This window comes from Cavia porcellus, unplaced genomic scaffold (assembly GCF_034190915.1).
Source record: "Cavia porcellus strain 051 isolate PalLab524CR breed Dunkin Hartley unplaced genomic scaffold, mCavPor4.1 scaffold_28, whole genome shotgun sequence".
Lineage (NCBI taxonomy): Eukaryota > Metazoa > Chordata > Mammalia > Rodentia > Caviidae > Cavia > Cavia porcellus.
In genome coordinates, this window is record NW_026947511.1 from 42487233 (window position 1) to 42513716 (window position 26484).

A 26484-nucleotide genomic window follows, 5' to 3' on the forward strand; every position below is an offset into this window, starting at 1 on the left:
CAAGTCTCAGGTCTGCAAATAAGTGGTTGTCATTCTCCTTGCTCTGTATCTAGTTCTCCTGACATTCCAGACGCACCTAAACTAAGCAGTGCACAGAATTTGAGCAGCTCTTGCTGGGTCTTCGGCCCCTTGCACGTAGATTTTTGCCAGACCTGTCTCACCAGTTTCCAACATACCCTGCTATACCTTCACCTTCCACAATGTGTGGTCTGCACTTCTGAGTTAGTACCATGATAAACAGCTAAATCTAAAGCTAGAATTACCCCCAACCTCCTAGTCTCATCACATTTGTTAAAAGTCTATTTTAAGCATTTAGCCTTTTCCCTTAAATCTGTTAATTCTTCAAGATTAGGAGCCCAAATATGCAGCAAATCTGTATCTTTGACAGTCACTCTGTTCTGCTGTCTGATTTTTCAGAATTCTAAGTCAAGTTTTGGATAAAATAAGCATAATGGTTTCAGCATAATGATCGACTTCATTATTGAATGTGTATTACTATCCAAAATCTTGAAGACTACAGCTCTATTTTTCAGAGGAAGGTAGATCCTTATCCTTTGCCAAACACTGAATTTGACTGTACAATTGTAGGAATCAGATTATTCTGGATTTGAAAGTTTTGATTCCTGTCGACTATGTGACCTTGGGCAAATCATCTAGCTTCTCTGAGCCTCATTTTTCTCAGTTGCAAAATGAAATCCCAGGAAGTATTTTGAAAGTGAAACCCATCCCTTCTGTTTTGTTAGTTCTCTTTGGGACACAATTGAAGATGCACATCCTAAAAGAAGGAGCTGATTCTTACAACCATGGCCTGGATTAAGGTAAAGTCAGTTGAACTGGTGTAAATGCAAGGCCGATCTTGTTTGCATTGAAATTTCTGATACTTTGTGATTTGGAGGGGGAAGGGCATAGATTTTAATTTTTGAACTAATGCACTGAAATATTTTTTAATCTTAACTATTTTCCTGTTTCCCCAAGTAGTGCTCATTCTCCTGGCCCTAGTCCTGGCCTGCTTACAGCACTCTGTACTGGCTTTTCCTGGATGGACACTTCCTGTGGAACCTGTCCAGGCAGAAAAGAGGGAGGAACGGATTGGACTACAGCTCCCAGAAGGCCGCGCGCACGACACGCTTGCTGATTCGCTGCGCTTGTTCCGCCCCTTCCCCGCCCCGCCAAGCCAAGAAGGTCCTGCAAGTCCCGCGCTAGTGAGCTCAGAGGTCAGGACCGCTAGGACCTCCCACATGCGGCCTGATGGCAGCGCAACCCCTGTTCCGGATGATCCGCCGGCTCCTGAGGTCCAGCGTCAGAGGCTGTAGCTCTGGGGCGCCAGTGACGCAGCCCAGCCCCAGGGAGCCCTCGCGACCCGCCACAGAGGTGAGCCCGCCCACGGGCTTCCGCGTGGTCCTGGGGGGTGGAGGTGGGGGTGCCCAAGTCTGCCAGGGACCCCTGCCCCGCCCCGCCCCGCCCCGCCCCGCCCGACCCCGCCACAGTCTGTCCCCTGAGGCAGTTTATGGGAGGGACACCACCCCCACATCCCCCCCTCCCGTCACTTAATAGGTTATGGTCCCCCACCACCATCTGGGCTCACCTGCTAGTCCAGCAGGAGAGACCTCTTGTTAGTCTCCTTTCAGACACTCCTGTACCCCAGCGATGCTGCCCCATCTAGGTGTCAGGTGTGCCCCCAAAGGGGGACCACCAGGGCTGGCACCTTGAGCCCCCACCCCTGCCTCACACGCAGCCTCCTCCGTGAACAGATTCCCAGTCCTGGGTGTTCACCTGTGATCAGGTGTCCCAGTGACACCCGACTCATCTCATCCTGTGACACTAAAAACATCAGCTTGGTGCCACCAAGTTTTCACTTTGTAGTGACAGGCTTCTGTGACCCGGCTTGCTTTCTGTTACCTTGGGACAGTTCAGCCTCATTCTAGAGGGGAAAAAAGCAAGATCCCACCTTTTCTTTCCAGATTAAGGGGTTCCTGCCTCTCTAGAGTTTGGGGTGGGATCCCTCAGTCCTAGACAGAGCCCCTCAAAGTGTTTCATGTCCTGACAAAGTTGGAAATGTGGTGTTTTGCTTGTGTGGTTAGAGAAACAGTGGGAGGAGCGTCTCATGTCCTTAAATTTCTTTGCTAGAACAATCTCTTGTCATTCCATTCCTGGAATTCTGGTACCAGTCATCGTCCCTTCTCTTGCTCAATGAGGGATCAGTAGGGGACAGGCTACTGCCCAGACTGGTTGCTTTTCCTGGATCTCAGCCCCTCTGCAAGCTTGAGGTCAGCAGACCCATTGTTGGGAAATGAAGTGTTTTGGGGCAATACTGAATTCTGAAATTCACTGAGGAAAAATTGGCTAGTTGAGAAGTCTTTGAAGATTGGAGAAAGGGGAAGGAAGTTTCTCTGTCCCTCCTAATTTGCCACTTTGACGAAAAAACCTGTGTTGGGGGACTTGATATTTGGTCTTCTGTGATCTTCACCATAAATGCAGTGAAGGAGATGGTGCATCAGTTACAGGCAATCAAGGGAGAAGAAACTCAAATCCTGACCCCTGTGCTCGGGCCGGTCCTGGAAACAGGATGGTGCCTGCCCTTCCCCCTTACATGTCTGATGTAGCAGGAATAGCACACGCACTGGAGCAGGCAACTGGAGTTGAGTCCAGCCCCACACTTTGCAGGAGGCCCTGAAGAGCGGGGCTCCTGCCCTCCCATGTCTCCCCATGAGGGCTTCATGCGGTGGGATCAGCAAATGCTTTGGGCTCCTTTAAATGCAGCTGGCCAAGAGTCATGGAATAATAAACCAAGCACTAGGCAGGGAGTCCTACATGCTCGCCCTCCACCTGTCCTTAGGTTTATCTGGCTCCTAGGCTGCCCCATCCTGTCTATGTATCCAGAGCTTTGGACCAGCCCATCTTATGCAGTGGGGAAGGGCACAGGGTTTCATCTTTAAGAGAATCTCAGGGGCAGGATGAGACACATGTTTGGCCCATCCCCAGAGCTCGTTGGTTGGCAGAGCATGGGTGGGGTATGCAGAACCCTCTTCTCGCCTGCCTTCCCTTTCTGCACCGCAGGGCTCCGTTTTGGGAGAGCCACAGTGGAAGGCAGCTCTACTCGTGTGTCAAGCGCAAGAGAATAGTGAACTGGAAGTGGGAGCTGTGTGTTGAGCAGCTTTCAGGTTGCACAGTGACCCGGCATCTCGACTGCAGTGGCCTAGATGTCTTCCCTAGAGCGCACAGACCAGCCCAGGTGCACCCCCTTTCTCCCTCTGAATATCCACACAGGCTCTCGGGGCATCGAGGGGCTGGCCTGCAGCTGGAGCCTGCTGCCTGGGGCAGGGGCAAAGGTCACTCTGGAGAGGGCAGGGTCACCCACCTGTTCAGGATGCCAGGAAAGGACCAAATGCTGGCAAGGGGACCCAGCAGGAGGGAGGATGGCAGCGTGGCCTGCTTGGAAAAGGGACTCTGCAGGGGGATCCTCTTGGTTTTCAATCTGCCTGGCGCTTCAAAACCCATGTCTGGGGAAGTGGACCATGCTTGCCTGCAGCCGTAGTCATGAGAGCCCTATACTGGGACTGGGCGTTGCTGAAGGGGCAGGACTAGGCACTCTACTGTGTCCTCCCATGTAATAGAGACCAGTTGTAAGGACTGCCTGCCGCACATCAGCCCAGGAGCAGGTCAGCAGGGAGCACTGATATCTGAGACTGGAGTGGATTGGTTTTCTCCCCAGCAGCCCTGCTAGTCTGTCTAGACTTGAGAGTGATTTAGGGACTGCCCTTTACCGTTTCACTCAAGTGTCTTTGAAACAGGGGCCCTCCCTTCCCCACTCCCTGTCCCCCAGAGGGCATGGTTGGATGAGAGAACCCAGAGCATGTGGTGGCAGGCTGCCCAGTGCCAGGTTCTGTAGCACTCATAGCAGTGATTTGGGGAACTCGGACTCCAAAACCACTTGTCCAGCCTTTTGGTAGTGTGGCAGCAGGTCTGAAATGCCCAGCCACAGGCCATCTACCGTCTGTAGGCTTGGAAGGCCAGGCTGTGGCGGAGCTGGGAAATCAACGCGAAGTAGGACAACTCGTCACAGCACAAACTTCCTCCATGAATATTCGTTCAATGAATGAACTCACATAAGTGGTAATTATACTGGGGAAGCAGCAGTGTTGACTTAACTGGAATCTGCTGTGTCAGGGACTCTGGTGGAGTTAGGATTATCATCTACACAGGTGAGGAAACAAAGGCTGAGATTCAGGTGTGTTCTGCGGCTTTACGGGCTCCAAAGCCTGTCCTCAGAACCCGGCTTCTACCACTGCCACAAAATAGCACCCGATACTGGCATCCCCGGGCCCAGGGGTGCTCAGCCCTGGCTGCAGAGTGGGGAGCCAAGGCTCTCGCCCAAGTCCATCTTTGGGATGAGTTTTGTTATCAACTCTTCCTGGAAGTGGAAGCTCTTTGGGTGCCACTGGGCTCGAGAACCTGTCCTGGACTAAATCATTTTGATAACCTGAACGTGATGGATTCTGTGTCACTTCTGATCCTCATTAGGTTAGAGGCAGGCAGGTCTGCATGTTCTTTGACACAGTGGTTTAGCACTTGGGACCAACACTGTGCTGCACGCTGGGGATGCTGAGGCAGGGTGACTTCCGACAGAGAAGGAGACAGAGGCAGGACAGCTCCCACGTGGTCCAGGCTAGAGCCCTGAGAGCTTTCTGCTACCTTACAGATCCCTTCCCATCCTGAGAGAGTGGAGTGGCTTCCTCCTGTGAACTCCCTCTGGACCCTGGATTCCTTTAACTGGGGTGAATATTTTTTCTCCAGGAGATCAAAAAAAAAAGGGAAAAAAATGAAAGGATGTATAGCATTAGAGGGAGGAGGAAGCAGGCTCGTGGGAGGGCTGAGACTTGGTATAGCCAAGTGTGCTATAGATGGGGCTGGGGTGTCCAGGACTGAATGTCCAGAACCGTATGTCCAGAGCAGGATGTTCAAAACCAGTGTCTAATTATAGAGACCACTCCTTGGTCAGGAGTGCTTTCCGGTTTCTGCCGAGTTATCTTGACCCTCTCAACCTTCCCCAATTCCTGGGTTTATTTTGCCCTCTTACCCAGTCACTGGGCTTCATGTGCTAAATTGGGGTGAGGAGGACATCTTGGCAAGTGAAGGGGTGGGGTTTGGGGTGATTAACAAAGGTCTGCCTTGCACATAGCTGCTGATGGAAATAGGCCATGAACTGGGATTTCTGGGGACCTCCCAGAGCCTGTGGCCATGTCTCCTCCTTTGCACTGGGTGCCTAATCCTTCCTGCTGGGACGAGGTGGAGCAAAGAATGACTGAATCAATCGAGTTCCCATGGGCCCATCCCTCCACTGCCCTGCCAAGCCTGAGGTCCCCACCCTTGGCTGTGTCCTAGGAGGTGGGCCTATTTCCCAGTCTGCTGGCGGGGCGGGAGGGCCAGTCCCAGCTTCCCCAGGATCTCAGGGCCCAGACTGACCGGATGTTTAGAAGGGTTGTCAGGATGTCAAAGGACAGCTCATCCTGCCGCAGCCCATCTCCGGGGCCTCCCCCAACTCCTGCCCCTGTCCTTGCAGGAGCTGTCCAGGCAGCGGTGGCAGTTCCTGCGCGAGCACACAGCCCCCTTCTCCGCCTTCCTCACGGATAGCTTCGGCCGGCAGCACAGCTACCTCCGGATCTCACTCACTGAGAAGTGCAACCTCAGATGTGAGTGGCTTGTCCTGGGCTGCCCCGGGCTACCGGCTTTCTGTTGACTCAGGTATCTTCTGGGAGCTGCTCATGCCTAGAAAGCTGCTGCCTCCCACGACTTTCACACCTGCCCCTGCCTTGCCCCGAGGATGATGGGTGTATCGAGGTTGAGTTTCAGGGTTCTGAACCCTGAGTCCTGCTGGAGATTAGATTTGAGGACAGAATTACCATTGGATTGAGGATTAACTTTGCGTCCTAGACTCTCACTCTGCAGGGCTCCTGCTTCCCTTCAGGGACCAGGCCACTGGAGGGGCAGAAGACATATAAACATATGATCCTCACAGCAGTGCCCATGGTAGCCACCACGAGCCATAGAAGCCCCAGTCCTAGGACAGAGGGCTTGAGTTATGTAACCCCAGGCAAAGAGCACTTCAGGTGTAGCCCTGCTTAGGTGGGCTTGCAGAGCCAGAGCCGCTGCTCCTCTCCCCCTCCTCCTCCTCCTCTCCCTCCATTCCTTCCCTTCCAGTACACCTTACCCGAAGCTCAGTTATTTCATAGGCCAGTAAACACACTTGTGTTTGATAAGTGGTTAATCAAATAAAACTCACCTACATTGTCTCAAGAGTCGATTTCTGGACCCAGGATGCCAATTTGACTTTGACTCTAGCAGGTCGTGACCTAACCCTTGCCCCGGAAGTAGTTTGGAAGGCGTGGTGCTGCCTGGCCTGTTGACCCCGGTCGGCTCCCTTACTTAAACAAAGAGCAGAACTGATAGTAACCTGCAGCAGAGGGGGACAGATTTTAGGACACTTGTGGCTACACAGGGGACTGACGAAAAAGACCTCCTTTGTCTCCTGGCTTTGCCAGAGAGGGAGCAGCTGCAGCTCAGAGTGAGAATGAACGCTGCCAGCAGGCATGGAACCAGGGCCCTGCCCAGTTGCCCTGAGCTGAGGGAGCAGTGTCTTGGCATCGTTGCCCTAGTCTAGACCCCACTGTCCGCCTACTTCATCACCTTTGACCCAAGGGGAGAGGTTAAGGCCAGATCTGGGAGGGGGGTTGCTCCCCATGCGGAGAGAAGGGTCCTGTGCAGGTTGGCATGACTCAGATTGGGCTCCTGGCCCACTGGACAGGGTTCAGGGAAACTCCAGGCCTCCCTGCCTGCTGTGCCCATCTCCTGCCTCCTCATCCCTTTCCAACCCTCCCTTTGGCCAGGCCAGTACTGCATGCCTGAGGAGGGCGTCCCCTTGACCCCCAAGGCTGACCTGCTGACCACAGAGGAGATCCTGACTCTGGCCCGGCTCTTTGTCAAAGAAGGTGTTGACAAGATCCGGCTCACCGGGGGAGAGCCGCTCATCCGGCGGGATGTGGTGGACATCGTGGGTGAGTCGGACACGTGTCACCCCTCCTCCCTTTCACTGCCACATCCAGCTGGGCACCAGAGACTTGGGGTCACGTGAGATCCAAGTCCTCACCAGGAAGCTGACCTAAACCAGGCTCCTGCTGTCCTTGGCAACTTCCTGTCCACCATTCTGCCTCCTTCCTCATCTCCAGTCAGGCTGTGGTGCTCCATTTTGTCTCTGCTGTGCTCCCACTTCATCTGTTCCGTGAGATCCCTCCCCTTGTCACTGTGTTAACGTGCACCCCGTGTACTTACCCCCTTCAGTCTTCGCCCCTGAAGCTGAAATCTGGGTCACCACCTGTTCTGACTTTGAAGCTGAGAATGACTTTTCTGTTTCTAAATCATGGGAAAATAGCAGGAGAAAACCGTTTTGTACCAGGAGAAATACACATGGAACCCTAAGTTCTGTGTCTGAATGAAGCTTCCTGGGAGCAGAGCCGACCTGTTTCCTTGCATTTTCATTCACTGTCGCTTTTGCAGAATGGAGGGGTTTGTAGCACAGACCACGCTGCAGAGCTGCTGGCACAGTGGAAAATGCTCGCTGTCCGGAACTTTGACACTAGGACCCCGGCTCCATCTCCTTACCCTAACTTATAACCCTTCTCTCATCCTGGCTCTGTTTGCTTGTGTGCTGCTTTGTCTGTCCATTTCACTGGCACAAAAGCTTGGAGGTGGCTGGGGCAGAGTGAGCTCAAAACTGTGCCCCCAACTCATAAACCATGCCTGGCACATACTTGGTGCTCACTGGTATTTGCTGAATGAATAAATGCATGAATGAATGTGTGTCCACGTACAGTGTTAGGAGTAAGGGATACAGCGCTTCTGTTTGAATTTCCAGCTGTGTCTCCTGCTAGTAGCATGCCCTAAGGCCACTTTTAAAGTTTGTCCTAAGCTTTAGGGCAGTGACAATAGCTCCCCTTAGAGTTGTCCCCTGCCCCCAAGGAAATGATGGATGCACCCCACCTGCTGTGGCAGGTGCTCATCAGGGGAGAAGCTCAGCAGAGCTTCGGGCTGCTCCTGAGCCCCTAGGACTGACAGACAGGTCAGAATCAGCACAGCCAGGCTCCATGTTCCTGATGGCTGCCCCCTCCAAGCTGCGCCAGATAGGATCTCCAGCCTTCAGCTCCTTGTCTCGTTTTCTGTGTCTGTCACTTTCTCTGCAAGGTAGCAGAGGTTTACTGAGGCTTATTGGTAATCCACGGTCAGCTGACTCCAAGGCAGAAGCAGCCTGGTGGAGAGAAGCTGCTCACCTCATGGCGGCCAGGAAACCGAAAGGGGAAGAGGTAGGGAGAGAGTGCTCCTTCTGAGGTGCACCCCCAGTGACTCTCTTCTTCCAGCTGGGCCCCAGCTCCTAACATCCGGTTCTGCTGTGAACTCCTCAGTGGGTTAATCCGTTACTGATAAATTATTAAAACTAGCCCATTTACTTAATGTGATCAGCACCCTCCTGATCCATTCACCTCTCCGGACTCTACCTTGGAACACTGGGGAGCGTGTGGGATCAGGTCCTCCATATGTGAGTGTTTGGGGACACCTGACATTGCAGGTTTCTCGTCCGGACTGGCCTCTGTAAGGACCATTCCTGCTGCATTGTGACGTGGTCATTGCTTCTGGCTAGCAACTTGGGATGGGCAGGGTGGTCACCACGCAGATGCTGGTTAGGATGAGGACCTGCCCAGTGACCTGCTCTTGAACTGCCTCGGAACCCAGCCACCTTCCCCTGGAGCTTCTGAAGAATGGCAGCTCCAGTGCCTTCAACTTCTGCAGAACCCTTGGCCATTTCTCAGGCAGCCCCTGGGGTCCTTTCAGAGAGGCCAACTCATAGCAGAAGTGTCCCGAGGACAGGTGGGTACTAGCTGGGGAAGGAAGAGAGCAAGTCATAATGGGGATGGGCTCACACCTGTCCCCACTGTCCCAGGTGAGGTTTGAGGGCTCTCACTTGAAGACAGGGGGAAAAGGTCACAGTTTGCTGGTGGTCTGGAGCCTGCAGTCCTGTGCCCTTTGGTCCCTTCCATCCCTGTCTGAAGCTGCAGCAGCCTCAGGTATGCAGTCCCCAGGGGGCTTGCATCTCTGGCTCCCCAGTGTACAGTCACCGGATGTGGGGGACACAGGGTTAAGATAGTGCTGCCCACAAGGACTTTGTGTGTCTGTGGTCACTTTCAGCAGCCTCTACCACACATGGCTGTCACCTACCCCAGGACTAATGTGACCAAGGAGCACTTTAGTACTTTTCAAATTCCAAGAGCCTCAGAGGCTGACAGCTGCCACACCGGACAGGTGAGGGAGATTTTCAGAAGAACAAAGGGAGAGGGAACTGAATACACACACAGGTGCTGTGTTGGTGTCCGATGACTTTGCAGAGCCTTGCTGGGATCTAATTCCAGATTAACTGGTTCCTGTAGAGAGGGCTGACCCGAGTCTCAGGGCTGCAGCCGGTTCCTTCTTTCCTTGTAGGGAGTGGCCAGGTCCCACCATTTAGATCTCCTGAGCAATTTGATGCCAGGGAGAGCTGTTGACAGATTTTGGAAGGCATGAAGTGTTTTGGGTTGGTTGGTTTGGTGTGGGTTTTTTTGTTTTGTTTTGCGTTTGTTTTGGGGTTTTGTTTTTGTTCTGTGTTTTGTTTTTGTATGGGCCCCATTTGCATAGGATCATATTAAATCATCCTTGGTACACGAGACTGTCTGGTTTCTATTTTAAAGTTTTTAATTCCTAATGAAGACCACTCTCCCCCCTCCCCCTTTCCCCATTTTATTTTGCTTTTTTAAGAACACTGGAGGCAACTTTTGTCCACCTTTCTGGCCTCCTGATCGTGGTCTCTTTCCCACCTCACCCCTGCCATCTCCTTGATTTGGTTTATCCTTCTCTTGTTTTATAAAAATTAGTGTTTTTTGAAAACTTTATTAATATCACATTGTGTGTAGTCATTAAGGATTTCTTTCATTCATTGATTGAGACAGAGTCTTGCTGTGTGGCCCAGCTGTGAACCCCAAGCAATCCTCCTGCCTCAGCTACCAGGGTTGCATATGGTGCACCACCATGCCCAGCTCAGCTGCAGTGAAATTCATGCCTGTGACCTAATGTTACAGTTGTTCCCTTTTCTCTGTGAGCTCCTGTTCCCTCACTGTATTATACTTGTTCCTGAGCACCCGAGTCAGTTCTAGTTTTTGGCTCTTGTGAGCCATCCTACTTTAACCACCTGGCACAGACCTTCTCCGGAAACAAAATTGCTGGTCACAGTATGGACGAATATTTAACTTTGGGTGACTGTGTGACCTGTCTAAAGTGATTGTGTCAACTTACACTCTAAGAGATCCTATTGGACGACGTCTTAACACTCACTGATTTTGTGGTTGAAGAAGTATAAAATTGTGCTCTCGTATTCCTGTGTTTAAGAGGGAATTCAGACATCTCTTCGCATGGTAACCAGCTGTATGTGTTTCTTGGTGTATTATCTGTCTTTTGTACCTTTTTCTATTTGGCAGTCCTTTCATGTTGATTTGTAAAAGTTCTCTGTGTGTGTTGCAAATACATTCTCCTACCCTGAAAGGGAAAAAAGCTATACATTGTATGAATCTTTGGAACAGTAGCAGTTCTTGAATGTATGAGTATTTGACTGTTGCTGTTTTTGTATCTTATGTTGATGAAACATCCAATCCTAGTAGACCAGATCAACCATCTGGGTTTCCACTAAAAATTTTAGTTTTACATGAAGTCCTTAGCTTGTCTGAATGATTTTTAGGACTCCAATTTTTTAAAATACATTTTTATTGAGCCTACGGTATTTTCATATATCATATAACGTATTCTGACCTAGCCATCCTGTCCTCTGGCTTAAGCCCTCCTTCCCGCCCCCGTCTTCCTCTTTTCTAATAATCCCCTTTCCCTTTTGATGGCCATTTTTTCTGGTTGGTTCTTGAGCGATTCCCACTTCCTCCATAAATCTGCCAGGTGAGCGTCGATCTGTTTCAGGCCCTGCTTTGTTCTTTGGTCTTTGTGCCAATCTCATGCTGTCCTTCATGACCATCACTTAGTAAGTCCATTATGGGAGGGCAGGTCTTATTGATCTCACCAGTGTCTTAGTTACACTAAGCCTTGTTCCTGTGAATTTCAGTATGAGTTTACCATGTACCATGCACAGTCCGGGGGCTTTAATTGCATTGAAGGAGGGAGAATTGGCATCATTTTTGCCCGTGGCCTCCCACCCCACTCCCCTTCCATGTGCCTCTTTGTTCAGGGACCACACTGTGGAGTCCTTATTTACAGATGTCCGCTGATGCTGTGTTTTTTACAGCTGGATTCCTGACACCAGCGCTTCCATGGAGCAGCCCCTCCTCTCCAGTGGCTTCCTGCCTAATGCCCTCCGTTTCTTTGTCCCTGAATGGGGTGATAGGTCCCCACCACTGCTGATCTGAGTGCTGTGCTGTGCATTGGTGCCTGTCAGCCCCTCCACACACTCTTGTGTGCAGTGTTTTCCTGGTAATCCCTTTATTTTAACCATTGGGCTGAGCTCAATTTCCTGATAAGATCTTGAGAGTATTTTTTTAAAGTACATTTTCTGATTTTTTTTTTTGTTAATACATTCTTCTTTACTCAGTCCACTGCCAGCTTTATCAATGCTGTGTTGTCTGTTAGTTTTTATTTCCTGTGTGCTTGTAATTTTTTCCTTGTCCTATTGCTATATCCAGGACTGCACGTGTATGGTGTCGGACAGCTGCGTCAAAGGATGCTCCCAGCGTTTTCCCATTTAGAATATTGGTTCTTATATTTTTCACATAACTTCCCTCAGATAAGCGAAGTTTCCTCCCAGCTTACTAAGTTTAATTTATCTGCAGATATCAGGATGATCTATAGGGTTCGATTATGGGTGACGTCTGTAAATTTTCTAACATTATACCTGGAGTGAGCTCAGTATGAGCTGGTAATATTTTTATGCCCAGTTAAATCCAATTGGCTAGTATTTTGTTCAGATTTTTGCATCTGTTCACATGGGTGAAATTACATTTCCTTACATTTAACCAAACTGATGTTGGTATTAAAATATCTCAAAGAGGGGCTGGGGATTTAGCTCAGCGGCATAAGCGCCTGCCTTGCAAGCAGGCAGTCATGACTTTGATAAAAAGACAAAAAAAAAAAAAAAAAAAACATCAAAGAATAAGTTGGGTTGTCGTATCTGTAAGACTTATATAAATAGGTGGTTAGCACATCTCTGCATGTTTGGGTTTCAGCCTGTGGATTCTGTATGCCTGGTATTTTGTTTACAGGGAGATTCAGTGTTTTGTAACTGTAGACATCATCTATCTCCTTGGTTAGGTTCATTTTTAGGTTTTTCTTTGTTTTCCCAACTTCTTTCTCAGCAAGTTCATTAATCTTGTATAGAAAACCTGATTTGTGTATGTTTCTGTATTCACTCCACTAAATTTGATTTTCAGTTTTAAGAGACTTGGCGGACTCTTGAGGGTTTTCTAGGTATGGAATCACCATCTGCAAAGAGATGACTTCCTCCTTTCCTTTTTATATGCCTTTTATTTCTTTCTCTTGCCTAATTGCTATGGCTAGTTTCCCATACATTCAGTAAAAGTGGCGAGAATAGATAGCCTTGTTTCATTCCTGATTTTAGAGGAAATGCATTCAGTGTAATATTGGCTGTGGGTTCGTCGTATATCACGCTTATGATGTTGACATGCATACCTAATTTATTATCCTAATTTATTACCCATTGTATACCTAATTTATTTAGGGTTGAATTTTATCAAAGGTTTTTCTGCATCTATTGAGATAATCGTGTGACTTTTAACTTCTATTTTTGTCTTGGGTGTTTGTCCCATCAACAAGGGAAATAACTGATGCTTAAGGGAAGAGACCTCTATTTGGACTCATGTTTCAGACCATAGTCCACTAGTGGGCTGCCAGGCAGGATCGGATGGCAGAGGGACAGAGCAGAGAGGAAGCAGAGCCCAGGATGGGGAGACACAGCTCCTGGCCGCACCCCACCTCCTAACGGCGAGTCAGCTGTGCACCCCCAAAGTCCAGTCACCTGTCAGAAGTCCCCCTTTTGAATGCATAAGGCTTTGGGAGACATCTAGATGTGAACCATTCTCCTCATGTGTCCTGTTACATTAATTTATTTGTGTATGTTCAGCCAACCTTGCATCCTTAGAATGCAAAGTTTTGGTAAATCTTTTGGGTTTTCTTTGTCATTATTTCTTAATATTTATTAGTATGACATGGGATTTTCTTAATGTTTTTCTTGTAATTTTGTCCCTATTAAAGTCCCTTTGTGCCTTATTTCTTTTTTTGTTTTTTTTAGCGTATATTTGCCAGTCTTCATCAAGAAGGCTTGTGGATGTGTTGAAGCTCCTTTTTTTGTATTTGTGTTTGTTTCTCACCTTACCTGTTGCTTTCATAGTTTAGTTTTTAGAATTTTTTATTTTGATTTGTTCTTTGATCCATAAGATATCTACAAGTGGTATTTTTAATTCAAAATGAAGAATTTTAACATATTTTATTAAATTCTAATTGGATGGCAATCAAAGAATGTTAGCAAAGAATGCTTGTTCTTTGAAATTTGCTAAGGCTTATTTTATGACCAGGTAGAGTGGTGGTTTGTAATGACTCTTTTCTATGTACTTGAAAAAAGTTCTCTCATCATTGGATGTAGACTTCGGTATTCTATCTGTTGTGTCTGGGTTGGTAATTTCTTGTTCAGTCCCCTGCTTTGCTGGACTCCTGTCAGACCTCCTAATGATAAATGAGGGGTGGATTTATTAATTTCTCCCAAGGTCCTATTGCTTTTTATATGTTCGAGGCAATTTTATTAGTGTCATACAAATTTAGAATCTTGTTCCATCTTTTTGGTGAGTTTAACCTTTTATCATGGGCTGATTTTTCTCTTTAATGATACCTTGGTCTTAAGATAGATGTATTTTGGGGGCTGGGGATTTAGCTCAGCGGCATAGGCGCCTGCCTTGCAAGCAGGCAGTCGTGAGTTCGATCCCTGGTACCGATGAAAAGGAAAAAGACCAAAAAAAAAAAAAAAAAAAAAAAAAAAAAAAAAAGATAGATGTATTTTATCAAAGTTATATTGGCTGCCTTTTGATTTTTAGTATGGCTATCATGTTTCCACCCTTTCACTTTAAGTGAACTATACGAACACTGTTTATGTTCATATAGTTTAAGCAATTTCTTTTCAGTTTATAGCCAACTTTTGTTCCTGCTATGAAATCTGAAATTCTCTTAATCAGTGAGTTTGGTCCTCTTGGCTATTGGGATTACTGAAATGTTTGGGCTTGTTTCTGTCTACTTCTGTTGTAATTCAGCTTCTCTTTTTGTTCTTTGGCTTAAAGACACACATGCCCCCGTTTTCTCCCTGTGCTAGATTAATTTATATGATTAATTTAATGGTTAATTTACAACACCCAGCTGAACCCAGTCAGCATGGTGCTGGGTGTGGAAGGCCCCTCTGAGGATTGTTGTCAGCAGTTCAAAAGGAGAACTGGAGGGGAAGGTGGTGCTTAGCTCATTTCCCTGGAGAAGCTTGTCAGGCTGGTTTTCCTGATTGAACTCAGCTGTTCTCCTCCACAGGGGGGCTCAGGTCCTTGCTGTCCTTGCTGAGGGGAGCTGTGGTTCTCTTTGGGGGACCTTCGCTCCTTACCTTGAGCATTGCTTCCTGGCTCCAGTGCAGATCCCTCAGCCTGCAGGCCTAGATCCTTCATCCTGGGGCACAGACTTTCTAGCTTCCACTGCTGACCTTTGGGCCTTCCCAGCGCAGATCCTCGATGCAGACTTGCATGAGACATTGTCGTGGACTCTAGGCTCCAACTGGACTCATGGGGCCATTGCTACAGGCTCCAGATCTTCATCTGGGCTCATGCAGGACATTGCCATGGGATCCAAGCCCTCAGCTGGATTCTTTGAGTGTGTGAACAGATTTCATCCACCCTTCTGCATTTCTCTCTTTGGGTGAATATCATAAAATAATCCTATAAATTTATGTGTCCTGTATTAAATCTACAATATTCCGGAACAAAAGAATGTTTTTTTATTCTTTCCTCTGTTCTGTAGCCCTGCTCAATTCTTACGATGCTCTAGAATTTTAGAGCTGTAAGGAACTGCTGTCCCCTGCTTTTCTCAGAAACACGTTTTTCTATCATCCAGGCCGACAAGCAACTTGAAGTGGGCCGAAACCATCTGCCCCTCTTCCTGTCTGATTAGTCTCTGCTCCAAAAGTGTTCAGTGCGGGTCTTTGGCGAATCTTACTCTTACAGGTCAGGTCATTTTATCGTAATTTAAGCATTGCATTAGTGGCTTTATAATAGTTGAACGCACAAATAATTTTACTTTCAAGCATCTTTCCTCCGATATGACAAGACTGGCTTTTTGACAGTGTGACTGATGTTCAGGGGAGTTCCTCAGTTTGCTTATTCTCCATTAAGAGAAGATCTTTTTCTCTGAAAGTTAGTGTTTTCTTTGTATTTGATTTCCTCAGTGTTAAAACAGTATATAATATAAAAGTTTCTATGGGCTTTTCTGTGTTCTATTGACATTCAGTAGAATTTCCTTTTTAATATTAAAACAGCTATCAGTTCAGGGGGAATTTGTTTTATTATTTCTTTAAATATTTCTCTTTTTCCACTGAGTCTTCTCCTAAAACCTCTGTTACCTGGTGTATTCCTTCTGCTTCAAGCCTCCAAGTCCGTTCACTCATATTTTTTATTTTCCTTCTTTCCTGGGAGTTCCTTACTTATCCTCTAATTGACCAATTTCTCCTTCTGTCTCTGGCTCTTTATCTGCTGTGGTGTTTATGTCACAGTTATGTTTAACTAAGACTTTCTCTTGTTCCTCTTTACTGTTATGTTATTTCATATTTTAGTATATTTTTAAAATTTTCTCTGCATTTATCATGCTTATCTTATAATCTCAGTCTGCCTAGTTTATTAATTTTCCTCTTACTGGTATATTTTAGTGTTTTTGTTTTTTGGGTTTTTCGGTGCCAGGAATCAAACTCAGGACCTTGCGCTTGCCAAGACAGGAGTTTGTGCCACCAAGCTACATCCCCAGCCTGGTATGTTTTAAAGGAGTGTTTTGGAGGGGAAGAAAACTCAAAGGAATCGTTGATTTAGCCATGAGTTGAGCTTCTCTGAGGGTTCCAGCTGTGGCCCTGGTCAGGGGTAAAGGTTACAGGCCAAGTCCTCCTCTCCAGCAAACAGCTCACAGACAGAGAGGGGCGTGGGAGGACCTTCAGCTCTCAGGCTCATTCATGCACGCTCACTGTCTCCACATCAAACTGCCGTCCCCCTCCAGTGGCTCCCAAACCAGTGCTCTGGGCCTTTGCCTCCGAATTCTTCAGGAAGGGGACCTGCCATGGTTGGCGTCAGCACAGGAGGTGACAGCAGAGCTCGCGGTTCCTTGTTTGCCCTTTGCTGCCCACCCTCTTAGCAGTCCCTGTCCACCCAGCTGGCCCCTCCCCAGCACAGCTCGGCTCGCTGTCCCTCCCCTCCCGCGAATCCCTCAAGACTTTAGAAGGTGCTAGATTGCGTGTTTCTCCAGGCTTGGCTTGGCAGAGGAACCCATAACCGCTGTCGATTTTCCTCATTGGCAGAGCCAGTTAAAAGTTTTTTAAACAACCTTTATTTTTAGAGTTTTATTTTCTTTTAACAAAAGTAATATATGTGGGCTGGAGATATAGCTCAGCAGCACAAGTGTCTACCTGGCAAGCACAAGGTCCTGAGATTGATTCCCAGTACCAAAAAAAAAAAAAGTAATACATGTTTATTTGAGATAAGCATAAGAATGTTGCGGAAAGCATTTGTAACCACAGTTGGCATTCTGTGTGCTGTGCGCTCTGCCTGCCTTTCTCTCCGCATCGGGTGCTTCCTGTATTTAACCCTCTGATCCTGTCGTGTCAGGAGCACATTGCTCAACTCCAGTGCAGTGGCTTAGTCACGTTTCCTTGCATAATACGCCAGCGTCTGCAGAAAACGGTTCAACCAGTTTTGCACTGTTGGCTGCCTGCGTTGTTTCCCGCCTGCCTTTCTTACGCATTGCTGTGTAATGCACACCCTTGTAGGTGAGTAGGGTTCACCTCTACGGTGATCTCCTATCGTTAGATATAAAACTTCAGGTCAGAGGCTTTGCAAAATTCCATATATAACTTCACGTGAGAGCAGGATCTGGGTATACAAGGTGTGACGGCAAAACATGGTGCATTTTTTAAAAAACTTATTACAATAAAAGACGCATTGCAGTTAATCTCCTTGGAAATGAAACACTCCTGGGACACAGTTACCTCATCGTTCTTGGCACTCTCCAAAGCCGTTCTGGAGCCCTCTTTCAGGAGTGTCTTTAGTTGCCCTGTTGCACCTGCCTCAGTGTGCTGAATCGATTCGAAATGTTCACCTCTCCTGGTGATTGTGACTTCGGGGAAGAACCAGAAGGCACACAGTGCCAGATGCGGTGCAGACAGTGGACGAGACACAGTATCATGCGTTTCTGTGAACCTGCCTTTCCACTGAATGGCACAGTCGGCAGCAGCAGTCACTGGATTTTTGATCACCCCTCATACAGCTGTAGAGGCGCCACCCAGAACTGCTTCGGAAAGTAGCAAGAGTATGTTCCAAGTGAGGGGGCAGGATTTTGTTTTGTCTTGGTACTGGGGATCAAACTCGTGACCTCGCACTGACCAGGCAGGCTCTGTGCCACTGAGCTGTATCCCAGGGCCCGTGAGGGAGGGCTCTGAGAGGCATTAATGGCAGTGTCTTCTACTGTACTACATGTTTAAAGATCCACTGTATTTCTTGATCGCCTTGTATGCAATTTACTCTTACACATGGAGCGTGCACTTTTCTATGCGGTCTCAACAGGACAGATTTTTTTCAATTAAATTGGCCAGCTTCTGCTGCTGCTCTCTTAATTCAGCTTCCCTTGGGCACTTTACTCCTGGTTTCTGCTCTCACATGAAGCGAAGTTGGTTCTTCACAAAGACTCATCCCTTGGGCCAGCTTGATGGCAGCACCTGATCCGAGGGCTGGAAGGACATGTCGGTGACATGATCCAGTAGCAGAGTCAGCTGAAACCAACAGGCGTGTGTGTATGTGTGTATGTCCCCACATTACAAAAGAACTTGCTAGTTCTAGATAAAAGCTAGTCATAGCTAAGTAAATCCAAAAGTCACCAGTAATCCTGATATAGGTGGCTCCTGTGAAACATTTGGACATAGTATCTGTGAGCTGTGTTACTACAATGAAATTCCTGAGGCAACTAATGTTACGAAGTGAAAAGGTTTTAACTCTTTAAGTTCAAGTCTAAGATCAGATCACTGAGCTACTATTTTAAGTATACAGGATGATGCATGCAGGTTATATGCAAACACCCCATTGTTTTGTAAGGAAATTAAGTATCTGTGGATTTTGGTATAAAATGGAACCAGTCTCCTACAGATAACAAAGACGCTTGGTGGGCACTCGTGTGTGTGTGTGTGTGTGTGTGTGTGTGTTTCTTTTTTTTCTTGATACTGAGGATTGAGCCCAAGGTTTTCACACAGAGCTACATCCCTAGCTCTTTTTTTCATTTTGAGACAGGGTCTCACTAAGTCATTAAATTACCCAAGAGGGCTTAAACTTTCAGTCCTCCTGCCTCAGCCTCCCCAGCCACTCACCAGGCTGGGATTACAGGTATGCGTGATGCCTCCAGGCCCAGCAGGATACTGCCTTTTTAAAGCATTGCTTTCTCTTAGGTTTGTTGCTGCTGCTTGGTTCATTCCTCTGTTGGTGGCACTAAATATCTTACTGCCTTAGCTGTGGGGTGGCTCTGGCTGCAGACCCCCTTAGGGCATGGGTTGGGTCACAGGATTCTGTGTCATCTCAGGACATGTCCCTGCTGGCCACCTCGCACATCTCCACTGGTGTCCCTGCTTGCAGGCAGGGCAGGGCGTGGCCCCATTGCCCAGCTCATCTGTACATGATCCAGCTGAGCAGTGCCAGGCCATAGCCCAGGTCCCCACTGCTGCCGTGTCACTAGCTACCTGTCTTTTTGTAGCATCTTCTCCTGGGTGCACTCTGGGGCGTGGCCACCTATTTCCGTCTGCTCCCACCTGTTTCATTTGTTTTGTTTTCTCTCAGTATTTTGTTACCTTTCAGGCTGCCTAGAGCATGCTTACCTTTTGGTACAGCTACAGTTGTTATTTCTAGGGACTTACTGGAATGGAGTTGCCAAGCAGCAGAGCACATGAACACTTTTTTGTTCCTGTTACACAGAGCTGTGTGACCTGGATAGTTGGTTATTTAGAGCACAGTCTGGAGGCATCTACACATAGACTGGAACGCAGCTGTTCTTACCTGCAATTCAAGCAGCTTTCTCCTCTTCCTTAGTTCCTAAGTGAGGAGAACGTGCCCTGAGCTAGTGCACACCAAGACCTCAGCACGGAGGGAGCCCCGGGCTTCACATTCCGGTTGTCTAGTGTGGATTTGATTTGTGTACATACTTTACCTGTTCCTGCCAGCTTGATCCACCAGGGGTATGTTCGTGACTGTCCCATTGGGCAGCTTGTGCCACCCGATGGGAGTCATGCAGGTACCACCAGTGGTTCTGAGCCACCCAGCATCATATGCATGATGGCCGCATCATGCAGCAGTGATCACAGAGAATACCTGTGGGCTTTGCCAGTCGTAACACCTCTGTCCCCTGTCCAGCCCAGCTCCACCAACTGGAAGGGCTGAAGACCATCGGAGTCACCACCAATGGCATCAACCTGGCCCGGCTGCTGCCCTCGCTGCAGAAGGCGGGGCTCGGGGCCATCAACATCAGCCTGGACACCCTGGTGCCTGCCAAATACGAGTTCATCGTCCGCAGGAAAGGTGAGGCAACGTGGGGGTGGCAGGTGTCCTTGCCCAGCCTGCATGGCCGGGCCAGCCAACGGCCTTGAGCTGGGGATCAGCGCTTTCTCTCTCTGCAGGCTTCCACAAGGTCATGGAGGGCATCCACAAGGCCATCGAGTTGGGCTACGACCCCGTCAAGGTGAGGACTGTCCCTGCTGCTGACTTCTGCCTTCCTCCCACTCGGGACAGCAGCACCCGCCCAGTGCTGCTGAAGGGCACCTCCCACCGCGTCCATCCCTGCTGCCTTCCCGTGTCCCAACCCTTTCCTATGAACTGGAGAGAAAAGCAGTGACCCCGAGGAACCCTGCAACTCTGAGAACTGGGTGGGTGGAGGCACGGAGTGGTCCCCCATAGAGGACCTCCCCGCATAGGTCATCCCAAAGGGGCGCGTGGGGAGGGTGCTTGGTGATGACCCTCACTGTCCCCATGTCCTCGCCAGGTGAACTGCGTGGTAATGCGAGGCCTGAACGAGGACGAGCTCCTGGACTTTGTGGCCCTGACCAAGGACCTCCCCCTAGACGTGCGCTTCATAGAGTACATGCCCTTCGATGGTCAGTGGCAGACAGGGGCCTGGGGCTGAGGGGCAGGCAGCATCGTGAGGGGCCCTCACTCGTGTGATTGATCCACCTGAGTCAGATGGGGCCCCCCACACCCTGCATCCTGAATGGGGAGAAGTGGTTCCTGAGCTGGGCAGGAAGGGCTTTGAAGACTGGGGGTCCCTGAAACTCTGGTTCAAAAGCCCCTCTATCACATCCAATCAAATGCAGGCAATAAATGGAACTTCAAGAAGATGGTCAGCTACAAGGAGATGCTGGACACCATCCGGCAGCAGTGGCCAGCGCTGGAGAAGCTGCCCGAGGAGGACTTGAGCACTGCCAAGGTTGGGGACAGGGCCAGGGGACAGACACCTGAGATCCCAGTCTTCCGTCACTGAGTGCCTGGTTCCACCTGTGTTGGGCTCTTCTGGGAAGAGGGGGTTTCCCGATGTTGGGGGGGAGGGGCGCTCAGGCTCAGCAGTCCCCTCACTCTGGCTGGCCTTCTCCCCACAGGCCTTTAGAATCCCCGGCTTCCAAGGCCAGATCAGCTTCATCACATCCATGTCAGAGCATTTCTGTGGGACGTGCAACCGGCTGCGAATCACTGCTGATGGGAACCTCAAGGTGAGCGTCCATCCTTCCCAAGCACCCCTGGCCGCTGTCTCCGTCTCCTCCCACCAAGCTCCCCAGTGGGAGTGGAGAGCAGCTGGGTACGCTGGCAGGTTGGGGCCATTGTGTCAGATCATGGGAACAGGAAGAGAGAACTCACAGCAGTGCCGAATGGGTGTGCACTTTGCCCCGCCTGGTTGGCCCCTTCCACCGTGCCCGGGGCTCAGCTCTGAAACCAGCGTCCATGACCATAGATAATGAGCTTGGTGCCTGCATCCAGCCCGGCCCAGAGGGAATTCGAGGGCCCTTCCCCCTTTCAGGCATAAAATTAATCCCATGGGTATTCCAGAGTGGTAGCATACAGAAGCCTGGGATCTTCTGTCACGGGCAGGGCTGGGCACGAGGCAAGTGCAAGGGGCCTCCAGACTGAGCAGTGGACAGGGGCAGCCTTCGAGCCGAGTACCTCACAGGGGGAAGGGCACACATGTTGGGCTCATGTGATGGAAGTCAGTCTCGGGGAAACTGATTTAGAGTGAGTTTTTCTAGCAGTGGGGAGCTCTGCAAGGTTTCTGAACAAGACAGATGTGATCTGCTCCACATTGGATTTGAAGCTGGGAAGGCTCAGTAGCTGGCTGTTCGGTGATGCAGCAGAAATGTTAGTGTGTGAGGGGAAAGTGACATAGAAGTCAGGGCTTGGGGTGTGTGGAGAGGGGAGGTGTTGAGGTGGCTGCCAGGCCCTGAGACCTGTGCAGGCTGTGGGCAGAAGGACAGAGCTCAGGTGCATCCGATCAACACCAAAAGGAAAAGCATGGAGGTGTTCCTGGGGTGGCGACAGTGGCCTAGCAGGAGACAGAAGGTGGGTGGGTTTCTAAGGCTAATGTGATGGAGAGGCTGTCCTGAAATGTGTAGGCATTCAGGAAACAAGGGACACTGAGGCACCCTGACACAAACAGCAGCCCCCAGCTGTACCCCTAGGTGGGACAGGCAGGAAGTGACGTCACTTGCACTTCGGCTCTGAAGGGAAGCAGGAATGAAATGCCTGACCCTCCTTTCCCGTCACCTCCTGATACTGCCCATGCAGAAGCTGGTCACAGGGGAGTCCACAGGCGGGACCTCCTGGCTCCAGAGGAGGTCAGTGTGGAACCTGGTAGGCAGAAATGGGGAAATCCCAGAACACGGTGGGCGAGTTCAGCCTCCAGGTTGGAATGCATTCATCGGGGTCTTTTCCCCAGTGCTGCTGTGTCCACAGGGCTCTGTGCAGAGCTGCCATGCAGTAGCTGCTTTAAGATTTGTGGGCGGAAGGTGGTTGTCTTGACTGCTAAGATCACCTCGTTCACCACTGAGCCTCTCACTAAGCTGGGAAGTAGGGAACCAAGTTTAGGAATGCCATCGCCACCAGCCGTTGGTGGCTGCTTGGACTGGAGGAGGGGAGAGCAGGGGCAGGCAGTGATGTCCTCAGCTGGAGGGACCAGGTAGGGCCAAGGTAACATGTGACTGTGCCTGCTACACTTGGGGTCCTAGCTCCAATTAACTGGGGTCAACTTGGGTGATGATCAAGGCCATGTCCCTGTCAGACACGGCCGGAGCTGGGTCCTTCTGCACTGGCTCTGTTGGCACCTACTTAACCTTGAAATCGAGGTGCGCACTCAGAAGGAAATTGGCTGAGGCACCGGCCTTGGGCAGTGCAGGTTTCCTTCTTGCTCGTCCAGCTCCTCTGACCACTCCCTCCAGCACCTCTGTCCCTCCCTCAGGGTCGTGAGTTTGACCCTGCCCTGGGAGGCTTGGCCACCGGTGTCAGCCTGGGGCTCACACAGATGCAGAGGCCAGGGATGAGCGAGGCACTTGTCCTTGTCCCCACCCAGGTCTGCCTCTTCGGGAACTCGGAGGTCTCACTGCGGGACCACCTGCGGGCCGGCGCCTCGGAGGAGGAGCTGCTGACCATCATCGGGGCCGCCGTGGGCAGGAAGAAGCGGCAGCATGCAGGTAGGGGTGGGCAGGCTGTGCCACTGGCGGGGAGCCTGGCGGCATTAGGGGTGAGAGGACAGAGTCCAGGAGGAAGCTGTCGGCCTGCTAGTGCCTGCCCCCGAGGGGGCTCTGGACTTGGCACCCAGTGACGGGTCTCCTGGGGGAGATTGGCACAGCCAGTGCTGCTTAGCCCGACCCAGAAATTCTCTTGGGCTGAGGTTGAGGGTGTCACTGACTGTCTGTTCCCACACAATGCCAGTGCGGGAAGGGCAGCCGCCAACTGTCCTGGGGGCTCTGTCCTGGGGATAACTTTGTGTCTGGATGCTGGTAGCTAAGTGCATGTACCCAGGGCTGTCGGTCATCTCTGGCCACCCACCGATTTCAGCGAACTCTCCTCCCCCCCCTTTCCTGCTCTTCCTCCCCTCCTCTCCCCCCTCCCTCCCCTTTCCCCTCCCCAGGCATGTTCAATATTGCCCAGATGAAGAACCGGCCCATGATCCTCATCGGTGGGTGACCCATCAGTACGTAACCGCTCACCCTTGTCATTTGGGGGTCCTGTGGGATGGGGTCCCCTGCCACGAGACACCCCCAGCTCCTGCATCTCATTCTGACCTTCAATTCTGTGTATTTTTAATTCCTTCATCTTTCCCTACTCCTTCAAGTCCCATGTTTCCCTGTCCACAGCTCCCCCTTACCGTATATACCTCACAAGTGACCGCTCTGTCCCACCAGAACTTGGCATGGGCATTCTCTGGATTTCATGATCACTAAGTTCATTAATAGTGGAGCCTTCTTCAGTTAAAGTAGACCTTGTCCTCCTGGCTTGGACACCAGCAGGCATGCATCCTCTCCCCTCTGTAGTAAGGGGTAACCTATGCATGTGTGTCTGGACTGCTAGCCCCGTGGGTTGGTCTGCTGTGTCTGGGCCAGGTTCAGCTTGGGACAGCTGCCTAATAACCTTATCCCTGTAGCAGGAGACAGCCAGGATGTCTACTTCCCAGCATCCAGTTAGCTCTCGGCATCCTCCTTGCACAGGATGGAGCTCATGAGTGTAGACCAGATGGTTCCAATCTGCATCCCTCTGGGTAAAACCACAGCGGGTTTTCTACCCAGGGAAGTGGCCTGGCCCATGAGGACCATGGCTGGCCCCCAGCACAGAGCCCAGATGAGAACAGCAAGGCAGTGAGCAGAACTGGAGGAAGAGCTCTCTCCAGAGGCTGGAGCGAGACTGCCCAGGAAAGCAGGCTGGCCTGGGCGGGAAACAGCCCAAGGACCACTGGAGGTCTTGCTTCAGATTCTGATTTGGGAGGACTAGAATGGACCCCCCTCTGAGTTCCAGGGGGGATACAAGTGTTCATGGTCACTGCCTACATCTTCAGTAACGGCAGCCTGGAATAGCCTTCTCAAGGCTTCTGGACCGGTAGCATCTGCCTGTCAGTCTCCATGGACTTGAAAGACATTCCTTTAGCATCCTGTATCCTAAATGATTGCTATTAGCCCCTCATCAATAGCATGCAGGCAAAGTGACCATAATTGGTAACAATATGGGGAGACCTAAGAAAATGAAGAGACACTGAAGGCTGAAACCTAAATTAAATTGGCTTTCACAGCTTTCTATAAGAAGCGGAGTCCATGCCTGACCACACCAAGCACACGGGTGCGGAACTGTGAACTTGGACCAGGCATCTCCCCTCCCGTCCGCCTCCTGCTCTGTTTCTTACTGTGCTGCTGCCGCCCTCCTACCCATCCCCTAGGAGCGGGCGGGGTGGAGATGTGGCTGGGAACAGGAGGCAGCACGAAAAGCATCAGCTTCTAGGCTCAATCTCTTTTTCCTTCCTGCCTTCCAGGGTTATTTTTGACGTGCCAAGATTCCCCACCAGCCAGTCCAGTCACTTCTTCCTGGAGACCTGTCCCTGCTCAGGACCAGAGGCCCAGGCTGCTTCTCTCTCGCCTGATGGCAACTTGGTGGAAAACCAAGACGCCACAGGTGCCACCTCTGGCCTGGCAATGGCTGGGGGCTGGATCCCCTCTGAGACTTTACAGCTCCCAGGCAGACTCGGACACCACCTCAATGTGCCTTAGCCCAGGGACCCGGGCTCATGCCACCACCTCAGGACCCTGGGCAGCCTCAGATCAGCTCACGCACGTGGACTCAGAAGGACGGGCAGCTATGGTCGATGTGGGTAGGAAACCAGACACGGATCGGGAAGCCGTGGCCTCTGGTGTGGTCCTTCTGGGACCTGTGGCCTTCGAGCTTGTCCAGCAGAACCAGCTAAAGAAGGGAGATGCCCTGGGGGTGGCCCAGCTAGCTGGAGTCCAGGCAGCCAAGCTGACCAGCCAGCTGATTCCTCTGTGCCACCATGTGGCACTGAGCCACATCCAGGTGCAGCTGAGGCTGGACCCCGAGCGCCACGCCGTGGTGATCCAGGCATCCTGCCGGGCTCGGGGCCCCACTGGGGTGGAGATGGAGGCGCTGACCTCCGCTGCTGTGACAGCCCTCACCTTGTATGACATGTGCAAGGCGGTCAGCAGGGACATCGAGATAGGCGAGATCAAGCTCATCAGCAAGACCGGAGGCCAGCGGGGGGACTTCCGCCGGGCTTAGCCTCCCACAGCTCCTGTGCACATAATCTGGGTCAAGAGAAGGATGTCCAGTCCCTGAGACCTGTTACTGAAGCAGAAGCCAGAGTCAGGCTCCCTTGTGGCTGGATGGTGTATAATAACATGCCAGGTCCGCTTTGTACACAGGGGACTGCAGCAGGCCTGGGAGCCTTCTAGGACTCTTTGTTAATGGAGAGTTTGCCAAGTGCACCACTGGATACCCAGCACATCCTGTCCTGGCACTTAGGTGCCCAGCCCGTGACTGACCGAGTTTTCACGTCCCCTTTCTATGGGGAGAGGATAAGGGCTCATTCCACTGCGGAACCAACTTTGAGAAAGGAAACGCACACGCTTGCACCAAGAATGTTTCACAACTTCTCAGCAATAGCTTTGCCTCCGCAAATCTGAAGTCACAGCCCCTCGGTCTCTACCGTCCCTCCTTCAGAAGCCACCTGTCCCATCCTTTTGCCCAAGCCTGGGCCCCAGCCAGCCTGCAGGCATCGGGCTCCTCTTAGCAGGGCCCAGGTGTGGGCTCAGCCCTGAGGGATCCTGGCTGACCACTTGCCTCGCCCCCACCCTCTTTACCCTGGAACAGCAGGGAGAGGAGAGAGCTGGAGGTCACCTTCGCGCTGTCAGCACCCAAATAAAGCCACGCTGCCAACTTCAGCGCAAATGAGGTCTGTATCTGTGGGGAGGGCACCGCACTGCTCCGCCTCCACCCCCATCCTAGCCCATCCTTCCTGCGCACGAACATGTGTGGGTTGTCTGTGCTGGGCCCCCAGCCTTGGTTTCATCTACCCAGGGCCAGTTTGTGCTGGCCAACATTCTCC

General features: G+C 50.6%; 1 protein-coding gene and 1 long non-coding RNA gene across 7 annotated transcripts; both read left to right on the forward strand.

Moving 5' to 3' along the window:
• The first annotated feature begins 1163 nt into the window (after positions 1–1163).
• Positions 1164–26320, forward strand: Mocs1 (molybdenum cofactor synthesis 1). Of its 6 annotated transcripts, none has more exons than XM_063238938.1 (12): positions 1173–1371; positions 3058–3232; positions 5561–5742; positions 6885–7052; positions 19758–19922; positions 20021–20082; positions 20383–20494; positions 20711–20823; positions 20993–21103; positions 22951–23071; positions 23512–23559; positions 24901–26320. In XM_063238938.1, exons 2-12 carry the CDS (start codon positions 3201–3203, stop codon positions 25656–25658), a joined length of 1872 nt encoding a protein of 623 aa, XP_063095008.1. In that variant the 5' UTR covers positions 1173–1371; positions 3058–3200; the 3' UTR covers positions 25659–26320. The 6 variants fall into 6 exon arrangements, with proteins under 6 accessions (XP_003473929.1, XP_005005453.1, XP_005005452.1 ...); XM_013156656.3 differs by having other exon boundaries at positions 5561–5690; positions 6929–7052; XM_003473881.5 differs by lacking the exon at positions 3058–3232 and having other exon boundaries at positions 1164–1371; positions 5561–5690.
• On the forward strand, positions 7061–9746 carry LOC134473700 (uncharacterized). Its single transcript, XR_010044089.1, has 2 exons — positions 7061–8354; positions 8618–9746. It is a non-coding gene; the product is annotated as an uncharacterized LOC134473700 (long non-coding RNA).
• Positions 26321–26484: the final 164 nt, after the last annotated feature.

What these genes read in the sequence shown, in the direction of transcription:
- Mocs1 (XM_003473881.5), top strand. Translation starts at nt 1,249, where the DNA reads ATGGCAGCGCAACCCCTGTTCCGGATGATCCGCCGGCTCCTGAGGTCC. An exon ending in AGGACTTGAGCACTGCCAAG is followed by an intron (nt 20,824 to 20,992) that starts GTTGGGGACAGG and finishes TTCTCCCCACAG; the next exon opens with GCCTTTAGAATCCCCGGCTT. An exon ending in CCGGCCCATGATCCTCATCG is followed by an intron (nt 23,560 to 24,900) that starts GTGGGTGACCCA and finishes CCTGCCTTCCAG; the next exon opens with GGTTATTTTTGACGTGCCAA.